This window comes from Capricornis sumatraensis, chromosome 8 (genome assembly GCF_032405125.1).
Source record: "Capricornis sumatraensis isolate serow.1 chromosome 8, serow.2, whole genome shotgun sequence".
NCBI classification, from domain to species: Eukaryota; Metazoa; Chordata; class Mammalia; order Artiodactyla; family Bovidae; genus Capricornis; species Capricornis sumatraensis.
This window is the reverse complement of record NC_091076.1, coordinates 48,255,249-48,268,564: the sequence shown is the minus strand read 5'-3', so window position 1 is coordinate 48,268,564 and position 13,316 is coordinate 48,255,249. Positions and strand designations below refer to the sequence as shown.

Sequence of the window (13,316 nt, the reverse complement as noted above, 5' to 3'; positions counted from 1 at the left end):
AAGAGTTATTGAATTGCCATGTTTCCTATGGCTGTATTTAAATATTTATTTTTTTAAAGTTTCCCTATATTATTTGCGAAACTAAAGGAACAAGGACTGAATAACAAAATAATTAAAATGGCCTGTGATAAGAAATGCAAAATAGCGTTTTTAAAAAAGTACTGTGAGGCTTGGCCTTCCAAGGTGGCACTAGTGGTAAAGAACCTGCCTGCCAAGGCAGGAGACATAGGAGACATGAGCTTGATCCCTGGGTCAGGAAGCTCCCCTGGAGGAGGGCACAGCTCCCCATGCCCGTGTTCTTGCTGGGGAATCCCATGGACAGGGGAGCCTGGCGGGCTACAGTCCACAGGGGCACAGAGTTGCACATGACTGAAGCAATTAACACACATCTATGCACACACACAGTGTCGGGCTTTAGGCTGAAAGGAAACTCTATGGAAAATTGGAAAAGAAATAGACAAATTCTCTTGAGGCACCTGGCTGTTATGAACCCATGTCTTTTCTTTTTTTTTTTTTTGGTATAGAGTTTACACAGACTCATGTAAAATGTCAGTGTCTAATACAGGAAATAGTTTTATATTGTCATTCAATAGAGGGGCTATTTTTAAAGAAGGTTGTTGGCTTATTTTCCTAAAAGTTTTTAGTCCAAAGTTGTCATTCTAGCATTCATATTTTAATTCAACCACTCTCAAAAATGCTCCTTATTTAAATCAAGAGAAAGAAGCCTTTCCAGCGCTAGCATGAAAGGAGACAGCGTTTGGCATTATGCACAACAGACATAACGTTGCAGAACATTTTGGAAATATGTGGCCTGAATGTTCAAAACAGAACAGGGAAAGGGAAAACTGAGCAGAAAAAGGATCTTTGTGATTTTTAGGCTTATGGTCCTCTCCTTGCTTGGACATTCATCTCTTCTGTCATAAGTGTTTTCTAAGTGTCCATCTGCAGACCATCAGTAAACTATGGTTTTGCCTTCTAGATATTAAAATTGAATTTTTAAAATACTCTCAAGTTTTAACAACACAAGAGCCTGTATTTATTTATCTGTAAGGTTAAGCAGGCTGTTGAGTCCCTACCCACTACTATGCTACTCATATCACCTCCAATGAAGGGAGTTTGTGCTAACTAGGGTGTGAGGGGAGTAGGTATTTTTGAAGCCCATAGCCCACAGCCCATAGCCCACCTACTGACAAGGAAACAATGATCTTTAAGATTCAATTCACAGAACTGTCTGGCAGCCCTCCTATGATGGGAGGCTTTGGTTATTTCAGTCTGAGGCCACGGGCTTGTTGACCCATCAGAAAAAGCCACAGAGTTTATTATGCAGTCTTTTCTCTTCTCCATTCCAGAAAAATCTGAGATTGAACACAATAAAAGGAAACTCTTTCTTTGCTGTCAATGATGGAAAACATATTACTGAAATGCCAAGAACTTAATACACTATCACTGAGCAAATAGGGCAGTTGCTTGGCCAAAAAATCCATTTGGAGACATGCCAGTGGTAACTATGAGAATTTTACACGGTGATAAATACTACTGAGGGTCCAGTGCCATGCATGATGCTGCCGTCTGCAACAGCTCTCACCTGCTTCTATGGTATACATGAGTTCTGCATTTTCCCCTTTGTCTTTGTCCAGAGCCGTCACCTGCAGTACAGCTGATCCCAGAGCAGCCGATTCAAACACAGATGCTTCATAGAGTGGGTTGGTAAAATAAGGGCTGTGATCGTTAGCATCTTCCACATTCACAATGACTCGGGCCAAGTTTCTTCGATAAGGAAACTCCTGATCTCTGACCTTGAGGCAAAATACAAGAAGCAATAGGACTAAAATCTTTAAGTTGCAAAGAATTCACATGGCTGTGCCTACAGTGAAATCAAAATGAAATCATGCACGGAAAGTGCTTGACCCATTCCCAGGCCGAGTAGGTTCTCAGTAACTAACAGTGCTTCTAGCAAGCGAGGACACCGATTGTGAACACGGTGAGAGCTGGGGCCACACTGTGTTGCTCAGCATTATGCCTGGCCTCTGGCCTGTGTCCAGTTCGTGCCTGTGGAACTGAAGCCTGAATATCACAAATATAGCACTTCCCTCTGGTCTCCCTCACCCAGCCCTCTGTAATTCACCTGAACAGTTGCTAATGGAATGGTGAATGGCAGCTCTTCTAAAGGGGAAACTGAAATGTGGAAGTAATGAATGCAATGTAGGCACTGTCATTCATTCATTCATTCATTCAACAAACATTTACTATCATCTATTATCTGTTAAGCTCCAGGATGGCCCCAGGTGTTTCAGCACTGATTTTGATACAGTTCCCGCCCTCAGTAGGGAATGCAAACAAGTAAGTAGTCAGATAAAAGGCAAAAAGATAAATGCCAAAATATGAGTAAGCAGTAAGAAGAATGTAGCCTAGCTTATAAAACCAAGTAGAAGTGGTAAAATGCTGGGGGAGGTGGTGTGTGGCATATATTTCAGGCAAGAGGAACCAACATAAATAAAGGTCCAGAGCTAAGAGAGAACCCTAACCACTGGGAAGATGAACCAAATCTTAATTTCTAAAATGTGACACCCCCACACGGTGAAATACCAAAGAACCTTGCCTGACTGCTTTAAAGTTCTCCCTGGTTTGCATATGGCAGGAGCTTAATTCAGTCCAGTTCAGTTGCTCAGTTATATTCGACTCTTTGCGATCCCATGGACTGCAGGATGCCAGGCTTCTCTGTCCATCACCAACTCCCAGAGCTTAGTAAAACTCATGTCCATCGAGTCAGTGATGTCATCCAACCATCTCATCTTCTGTCATCTCCTTCTCCTCCTGCCCTCAATCTTTCCCAGCATCAGGGTCTTTTCTAGCAAGTCAGTTCTTTGCATCAGGTGGCCAAAGTATTGGAGTTTCAGCTTCAGCATCAGTCCTTCCAATGAATATTCAGGATTGATTTCCTATAGGATGGACTGGTTGATCTCCTTGCAGTCCAAGGGACTCTCAAGTCTTCTCCAACACCACAGTTCAAAAGCATCAGTTCTTCAGCGTTCAGCTTTCTTTATAGTCCAACTCTAACATCCATACATGATTATTGGAAAAAATATAGCTTTGACTAGATGGACCTTTATTGGCAAAGTAATGTCTCTGCTTTTTAATATGCTGTCTAGGTTGGTCATAGCTTTTCCTTCAAGGAGCAAGTGTCTTTTAATTTCATGGCTGCAGTCACCATCTGCAGTCATTTTGGAGCCCAAGAAAATAAAGTCTTTTACTGTTTCCATTGTTTCCCCATCTATTTGCCCTGAAGTGATGGGACCGGATGCCATGATCTTAGTTTTCTGAATGTTGAGTTTTAAGGCAGCTTTTTCACTCTCCTCTTTCACTTTCATCAAGAGGCTCTTTAGTTCTTCTTCACTTTCTGCCATAAGGGTGGTGTCATCTGCATATCTGAGGTTATTGATATTTCTCCCGGCAATCTTGATTCCAGCTTATGCTTCATCCAGGCCAGCTTTTCGCATGAGGTACTCTGTATATAAGTTAAATAAGCAGAGTGACAATATACAGCCTTGATGTACTCCTTTCCCAATTTTGAACCAGTCCTTTTTTCCATGTTCAGGTCTAACTGTTGGTTCCTGACCTGCATACAGATTTCTTGGGAGGGAGGTCAGGTGGTCTGGTATTCCCATCTCTTGAAGAATTTTCCACAGTTTGTTTGTGATCCATACAGTCAAACCAGTCTACTTTGGTGTAGTCAATAAAGCAGAAATAGATGTTTTTCTGGAACTCTCTTGCTTTTTTGATGGTCCAACGGATGTTGAGCTTGTGAGATGAGGGCACTTGTGCGGTAGATTGAGCATTCTTTGGCATTGCCTTTTTTGGGATTGGAATGAAAACTGACCTTTTCCAGTCCTGTGGCAGAAGCTTGCAACTAATCAATTCTATAACACATGATTTTGCTATAATTGTATGTAGCATTAATCCAATGTGTGCTTTTTTTCTCATTCAGGTGTAGATCCCCTAACTTCAGAGAGACTTGAAGAAATTAGAAAATCTACCAAGAAAGGCCCTATCCCTTACCCTACCTTTAGATATAAGGGGAAGGGGTTTTCAAAAATAGTACCTGAAAGGAGTTGAGCAAAATGACTAAAAGGGCTTAGTTTGGAGAAAGGCGGCATAAAGGAGTTGTTTGCTCTGAACACTCAGTTACATCAAAGATAAATGATACAGGGTGAGCACACTGAACTCTGAGTTATTTAAGGAAAGAATGAACAGACACAGCTTGAAGAATGGTAAGAATGGTGTTAGTCGCTGGGAGGGGTTTTCTGTTCCTGAAGAGATACATGTAAATGCTAGTCAGTTAGCATGCTAAGTTCCCTGTCTATAGACCAGCCTGCCCCACCTAAGGACCAAGCTGGACTCTGTACTTTGGGATTATTGAAATCTAGGTCTTTTCCAATCGAATGTCCAAGGGTGCAAGGACTTTGTCTCTTTTATATCCTCAGTGCCTAGAACAGAATGTAATCACAGTGGGTGCTAGAGAAATATCTGCTCAATGAATGCATGGATGAGCAGCCAGAGGAATGCACCTGATGAACCTGAGTCCCTCCTCCGTCCCCCGCACTCTCAGCTCGTAACCACGGCCAACACCATGGCACTCAGCTTTCCTCTTGCCCAGAGAGGTTTCCAGACTTGAAAAAAAGAGCAGCATTTACTGGAACATTACTTCAGCTGCTTGGGAACTGATAGCATCTTAGTGCATCCTGGAGTCAATCAGTACAGAAATTAAGTCTCTGCCCTTCTACCCAGTCTTAAGGAACTCAGGGGTCTCTGATGGGCAGTAGCTGTGAAATTGCGCAGGGATAGTTAAAGGGACAGGTTTTAGGTCATAAACAAGGGTGTTTTCTTACTAATCTTTACTTCTCATTTATGCAAACTCATCAAACTTTGCTTTATAATGAAAGCGACTTCTACACAATTTGGAGACCCTATGAACCCAAATTTAGACTTATTTCTCAAGGCTTTGGTGAGTTCTGAGATTTTTGTGAGCCAGTATTTATCGCTAGGTCCAATGCCAGTGCAACAAGTAATAAATCAGTCCTCTAAATGCTTCTAAGGACTAAGAACTGTACAGGTCAAATAAAGGATTACCCTGTGATTATCTTCTCGAGGAACTTTTTTTAAAATTTCCACCAAATCTTCTGGACATTAACCAATACCACAGCCTTGGAGATTTATGGAAACACGGTCTGTTACTTCCTTCTCAAGTCAGGCTGTCATGAGCCTTTACTGTACAATTCGTTTAAATTTCAGTTTGGCAAAAATAAGGAGTCACTACCTAACAACAGTAATTCCTCGCTGAAGTAAAAAGGCAATAATGAAGGCAACCCTGCTGTGAAAAGATCAAATTTACTACTACTTACAAAATTCAAGGGCCCTGCCCGCCTGGCGGCTAAGGTGTGTGCCTTAAGAAGGTGCTTCTGCTAGGAGAGCATTAAGCAGTCGGGTCCTACCATTACGTGCAGGATGTGCTTGTCTTGTGCCTCGTGGTCCAGCCTCTCAGCCGTGTAGAGGACACCCGTGCTGGGGTCTATGCGGAACTTCCTCATGCTGACAGAGTCGATGCTGCTGTGGACAGTGTAGCTCAGCTTGTGCTTCTCGTCTCTGTCTGTGGCTTCAATCTGCAGGATTTCTGTATCGGGAAGCACATCCTCGGAAATGGTCACATCGTAATTTGGCTGAGAGAATTCTGGGCCATTATCATTGTTATCCAGCACTTTGATAAATACCTACAGTTAAAAGACAAGAGTGATGACCGATGCCAATTTACTCACTGATAATAAAAGAGGCCCCTCCCTCTCTCTTCCCTCCATGTCCTTGGATCCTAGCTTCAAACAGCTGTTTTAATAGGTAGGGAGACTCTTACGAAAGTGTGCTGTAATTAGAGATTGACAAGAAACCAGCAGTTCACAATAACAGGAATATAAACTGTGAGGATCAATATTCTCACTATTAACTGAACAGATGAGATGACCCCAGGAGGATGATAATTCCGGAAGATTATCTGAGGTGCAATGTCGGACATCCCAAGGTGACCTCAGTTTGTTAAGCACATAACATTCTGGTTATGTGCTCTGACTGCTCGATAGTGGACTCAACTTGGAGGCAATGACAAGACAAGCAACAAGGAAGAGGCAAAGAAAAAAGAGGAGAGAGCAGAGGCGCTTCTCCTTAGGACAGAGGTCTACTGAAGAGCACGGTGCTAATGCTAATGGTAGCTAGAGCATGGTGCCAAGTAGTTTCTTTTTAGAAAGTATTTTGTTTCCAAACTTTTCAGGAGAATTTTATAAAAGTCATAACTTGATGAACCCTTGATTATTCATCACTCAGCTTTGGCAATGATCAGTTCATGACTAATCTTGCTTTATCTTTATGCCTGTTCATTTCCATCTGCTCCTTTGTATTATTTTGAAGCACATCCTAGCCATCATGTAATTTCAGTGTACATCTCTAAAAGACAGGGAGTCAAAGTACACACATACATATCAGACACATTCACAATACCACTACTGCATCTAAACAGAGAAAACAACAATTCCTTAATGTCTTTAAATGTTCCATTGGTGTTCATACTTCTGTAACTGTTTAATGGCAACCCACTCTGGTGCTCTTGCCTGGAAAATTCCATGGACAGAGGAGCCTGGTAGGCTACAGTCCATAGGGTTGCAAAGAGTTGGACACAACTGAGTGATTTCACTTTCACTTATATGCTGGTGCACTTGTGAATATGTATTTTCATTTAACCAAGATGTGCAAATAAGGCACACGCACTGCACCTGATTGATGTCTCCTTCAGTCATCTCTTAATCTGTAGCTTCTCCCCCTACTTCTCCCTTGTGATTTCCATGTTGCCATTGTTGTTAATCAAAAAGCTGAGCCATTTCTTGTTTTGTTCCCACAGTCTGAGTTTTGCTTATTGTATCCCTATAGTTTTGTTTTACATGTTACTCTGTCCCCTGAATTTCTTATCTTGGCAGTTTTATGTAGAAGACTTAATAAAATTCCCATTCAATTTCCTTCTTCCTTTTCTTTTTTTTTTTGACAGAAGCCCCTCATGGGTGAAACTGTGTATTTCCATCTGAAGATACATAATATCTGGTTCTCTATCTTATTCTGTGATATCGGCCATTGATGATCATGACCCAATGTAAATTCATTAAAGTGTAAAACAGCACCATTTTAATTCTATGATTTCTTCCCCAATTATTAGCTAGAATAGTTCTAAAAAGAAACTTCTCTTTAATTATTTGGTTACTTTGAAGTACGCTTCATGTAAGGGCTTTCTCGGTGGCTCAGCCGTAAGGAATCTGCCTGCAATGCAGGAGATGCAGGTTTGATCCCTGGGTTGGGAAGATCCCCTGGAGGATGGCCAGCAACCTACTCCAGCATTCTTGCTTGGAGAATTCCATGGACAGAGGAGCCTGGTGGGCTACAGTCCATGGGATTGCACAGAGTTAGGACATGACAGAAGTGACTTAGCATGCACACATGTATACACACTTCATGTAGAAAAGGACTATATTAATTGCTGTACATACAGCCCTTCTTTGGCCTTCTCAAGTTGGCTCTTGTGATGTTCTGACACAACTCAAGCAGTCTTTGATAGTTTTCTTGCTTTCCAGTAATTGCTACTGGTAATTTTTTCAGTCATCTTATACATATCTCTGCTCCATTCTTGATTTATCTATAACTTCAAGATGTGTTGGTTTCTTTTTACTTAGAAGTGGCATTCAGAAACCATGATCTGGTGTTAGGAATGCTTATTGTTGTCAGCTTTGGTATTTTTTAGCAGAGTCAGCAAAGCATTTTTAATAATTATGTCATGAGTTCATATTGATACTACCAATTCAAAACTAAGTTGTTAACAACTCTGTCCATCAATGGACTGGCACAGCCAGGGCCCATTCCCACCCCCCCCCCCCACCCTGAGCCATGTGGCCAACTACACTGGGATCCGACCTTATTCACAGTGGGCCATTGGCCACTGCATGTGGCAGGGCCTGGCAGCTAACAGGGATGACAGCCAGCCTGCCCACCAGCACATCCACAGTAGTTGACCATCGCAATAAAAGAGCCCATGCAACCCACAAAGGAGACATCACTAGAACATACAGCCCTTGTATCAAGAGGGCTTGAGCTGCAAAGGCCATCTCTTGCACAATGCAACTTTTCCAAGATTGAGAAACATAACTGAACTACCTAATACATAAAACAAATATAGAAAATATAGAAAATGAGGAGATGGAGACTATGACCTAAATGAAAGACCAAGACCAAACCCCAGGAGAACTAAGCAAAGTGGAGATGAGCAATCTTCCACCATCGAGTTTAAGATGATGATCATAAAGATGTTTAATGAGCTTGGGAAAATAAAATGGATGAGCCGAGTGAGAAGTTTAACAAAGATTTATAAAATATAAAGAAGAACCAAACAGCTGAGGAATACAATAACTGAAGAAACAAATACTCCAGAAGGAATCAACAATAGGTTAGGTGATGTGGAGGAAAGGATCAGGGAACTGGAAGATAGAGCATTGGAAATTCCAAGCTGAACAGAAAAAACAAACAAACAAAAACAGAATTTTAAAAAAAAGAGGATAATTTAACAGACCCCTGGGGCAACATAAAACACACTAATAAACACACTAAAGGTCCCAGAAAGAGAACAGAGAGAGAAAGGGGGAAGGTAGTCTATTTGAAGATATACTAGCTGGAATTTTTCCTAACCTTGGAAGAGAAACAGACATCCATGTACAGAAGCACAGAGAGTCCACAGCAAGACATATTATAATGAAAATACAAAAATTAAATATAAAGAGGGAATCTTAAAAGCAGCAAGAGAAAAGCAACTAGTTATAAACAAGAAGACTCTAATAACACTATCAGCTGACTTTTTAGCAGAAAATTTACAGGCCTGAAGTAAATGGCATGATATATTCAAGTGCTGAAATGGAGAAAAAAGTCTATCACCCAAAATAACCTGTCTGGTAAGGTATCATTCAGAATTGAAGGAAAGTTTTAAAAGACAATCATAAGCTAAAGGCATTCATCACCACTAAGACAACTTTACAAGAAATGTTGAAAGGATTTCTCTAATTGGAAAAGAAGAGGCCACAAATAGAAACTTTAAAAAAAGGCTATGACTGGAGAAACATCACTGGAAAAGGCAAAATATAGGAAAGGTAGTGGATCAAAACACTTATAAAGCTCAGTAGGAAGGTGAAAAGACAAAAGTAATAAACCATCTTTATCTATAATAAGTAGATAAGTAATACATAGAATAAAATGATGTACAATGTGTTGTCAAAAATGTGGGAGCAAAGGAGTAAAAAATGTAAGTCTGTTAAAATGCATTCAAGCTTAAGAAATAATGAACTTAAAATCAATACCCATACATAAAGATGTTATATAGAAATCTCATGGTCATGGTGTTATATATAAAGATGTTATATATAAATCACAAATCAAAAGCCTAATAAACACACACAAAAAATAATAATAAAGATAAAAGAATCCAAATAAACGCTAAAGATAGTCATAAATCACAAGGGAAGATTGCAAGAAAAGAAAAGGAATAAAGGAGAACTACAAAAACAATCAGAAAACCATTAACAAAATGGCAATAAGTACATGTTTATCAATAATTACATGAAAATAGACCAAACACTCCTACAAAAGACATAGAGTGACTGAATGGATAAAAGAAGACAAGACCTACATACATGCTGCCTACAAGAGATTCACTTCATACCTAGAAATACATACACACTGAAATTGACAGAATGGATAAAGGCACACCATGCAAATGGAAAGCGAAAGAAAGCTGGAGTAGCAGTAGTTAGACAAACCAAACTTTAAAACAAAGACTGCAACTATATACAAAGAAAGACATTACACAGTGTTAAGGGAATCAATCCAACAAAAAGATAATAAATGCAAATAGGTATTTATCCAACATGATGTGGCTATCATTTTAGTTGCTAAATTGTGACTGACTCTTTTGTAACCCCATGGACTATAGTCCCTCTGTCCATGGGATTTCCCAGCAAGAATATTGGAGTGGGTTGCCATTTCCTTCTCCTAATCCACATCTCCTAAATTTTCGGGTGGATTCTTCACCACTGAGTCACCAGGGAAGCCAATTAAGCGCATAAATACATATAGCAAATATTAACAAACATTAAGGGAGAGAAGAGTAGGAGACTTTAACACTCCACTTAAATCAATGGATAGATCATCCAGACAGAAAACCAGCAAGGAAACATTGACCTTAAATGACACATTGACTAGATGAACTTAATTGATATATATAATATTATATATATCAATCTCTCTCTCTCTATCTAGCTATATGTGTGTGTGTGTGTGTGTGTGTGTGTGTGTGTGTGTATATAAAACATTCCACTCAAAAGCAGCAGAATACACATTCTTTTCACATGCACATGGAATATTCTCCAGGACAGATCACATGGTAGGCTAGAAAATAAGTCTCAGCAAGTTTAAGAACACTGAAACCATATCAAGCATCCTTTACAACCACTATAGTATGATGCTAGAAATCAACCACAAGGAAAAAAAAAAAAACACAAATATGTGGAGTTGAAACAGTATGCTACTCAACAACCAATGGTCACTGAAGAAGTCAAACAAGAAATTAAAAAATGCCTGGAGACAAGTGAAAATGGAAATACAATGATCTAGCATCTATGGGACACAGCCAAAGCAATTCTAAGAGGGAAGTATATAATGATATACGTCTACCTCAAGAAACAAGAAAAACCTTTGGCCAGACTCATCAAGAAAATAAGGGAGAGGGCCCAAATAAATAAAATTAAAAATGAAAGCGATGTTACAACTCATGCCACAGAAACACAGAGAATCATTCATAAGAGATTACTATGACAAATTTTGTGTCAGTAAAATGGGCAATCTAGAGGAAATACATAAATCCCTAGAAACATAATCTTTCTAAGACTGTATCAGGAAGACAGAAAATATGAACAGATCAATTATCAGCACTGAAACTGAGTCAGTATTAACGAAAAACTGCCAGCAAACGAAAGTGTAGGACCAGATGGCATCACAGAACTCTACAATACATTTCAAGAGTCAGTAGCTATGCTTCTCAAAATATTCCAAAAAATTGAAAAGGAAGGAATGCTGCTGAATTCATTCTATGAGGCCGGCAAAACACTGGTAGCAAAACCAGACAAAGGCACCCCTCAAAAAGAAAATTATAGGCCAATATCACTGGTGAACAAGGATGCAAAAATCTTCAATAAAATATGAGCAAAATGAATTCAACAACAAATTAAAAAGATCATACACCATGATCAAGTTAGATTTATCCCAGGAATGGAAGGATGGGTGGTTCAATAACCACAAATCAGTGTGATCCACCACAATAACAAACTGAAGAATAAAAATCATATGATCATCTCAGTAGATGCAGAAAAGGCTTCTGACAAAATTAAACATAAATTTATTATAAAAAAGGTCAACAAAGTGAGTTTAGAGGGAACACACCTCAAGAAAATAAAGACTATGTTGGACAAACCTACAGACAATATCATAATAAATGGTGAAAATGTGAAAGCATTTCCTCTAAGATGAGAAGCAAGACAAGGATGCTCACTCTTGACACTTTCAAATTTGGAAATCCTTTTCCATCTTGGAAATCCTAGCCAAAGAAATCAGACAAGAAATTAAATACTTCAAATTGGAAAAGAAATCACTGTTTACACGTGATATGATACTAAATTCAGTAAAGTTTCAGGATACAAAATTAATGTAAGTAAACCTGAATTTCTATAAACAATGAACTATCAGAAAAAGAATGTAAGAAAACAATGAAATTTACAATTGTATCAAAAAGAATAAAATGCTTAGGAATAAACCTAACTAAGGAGGTAAAAGGGCTGTACTCAGAAAATTACAAGACACCGACAAAGGAAGTTGAAGATGACACAAAAAGATGGAAAAAGAAATCATCTTCTTGGATTGAAAGAATTAATATTGTCAAAATGACCATATTACCCAAGGCAATCTACAAATTCAAATACAATCCCTATATAAATGGCATTTTTCATAGAACTAAAACAAATGCTTCTAAAATTTGTACAGATAGCCAAGACAAGCTTGAGAAGAAAGAACAAAATTGCAGGCATCATATTCTCTGACTTCAAACTATTCTACAAAGCTACACTAATCAATGAGGTGTGGCACCTCATCAAAACAGAGACAGAGAGATCAATGAAACAAAACAGAGAATCCAGAAATGAATCTATGCTTATATGATCCATTAATCTATGACAAAGGAGGCAAGACAGTACAATGGGGAAAGGTCAACCTCTTCAATAAATGGTGTTGGCAAAACTGGACAGCTATATGCAAAACAATCAAACTGAATTATTGATACTTTCTTATACCATATGAAAAATAAACTCAGAAGGATTAAAGACTTAAATGTAAGACCTGAAACCATAAAACTCTTAGTAGAAAACATAGGCAAAATACCCTTTGACACTGGGCTTAGCAATATATTTTTTGTATATGTCTCCTTAGACTACGGGAATGAAAGCCAAAAAAAAAAAAAGAAACTCTAAACAAAAAGAAATTGGACTGCACCAAACTGAAAAACATTTGTGTAGTGATGGAAACTATTAACAAAACAAAAAGACGACCTACCAAATGGGAGAAGATATTTGCAAATGATATATCTCATAAGGGGTTAATACGCAAAATATACAAAGAACTCATGCAACTCAACATCAAAAACCCAATCTGATTAGAAAATAAGCAGAGGACCTGAATAGACATGCTCCAAAAAAGACTTACAGTTGGCCAACAGACACCTGAAAAGGTGCTCACCATCACTAATCGTCAGGAAAATGAAAATAAACCACAATGAGATATCACCTCACACTTGTCAGAATGACTTATCAGAAAGGCCACAAATAACAAACATTGGTGAGGAAGCTGAGAAAATGAAACCCTCATGCACTATTAGTAGGAATGTAAATTGGCACAGCTGCTATGGAAAACAGTATGCAGTTCCTAAAAAAATAAAAAATAGAACTGATATATGATCCAACAATTCCACTTCTGGGTATTTTTTCTGAAGAAAACAAGAACACTAATTTAAAAAGACATATGTTCTCTTATGCTCATTGCAGCATTATTTACTATAGCCAAGATATGGAAGCAACTATATATATATACACACACACATATATATACACACACACAGATACAGACTGTTTTAATGGAATACTACTCAG

The 13,316-nt window shown here is 38.8% G+C and overlaps 1 protein-coding gene across 2 annotated transcripts in view; it reads right to left on the bottom strand.

Annotated features, from left to right (window-relative positions):
• Positions 1-13,316, bottom strand: part of FAT3 (FAT atypical cadherin 3) — a 648,324-nt gene that overhangs the window by 115,689 nt on the left and 519,319 nt on the right. For both annotated transcript variants that reach the window (XM_068978441.1, XM_068978442.1), the window contains exons 7-8: positions 5,490-5,765; positions 1,586-1,796 (exon numbers count right to left, since the gene is read on the bottom strand). In XM_068978441.1, coding sequence (XP_068834542.1) covers positions 1,586-1,796; positions 5,490-5,765 — 487 coding nt within the window. The remainder of the gene's footprint in view (positions 1-1,585; positions 1,797-5,489; positions 5,766-13,316) is intronic.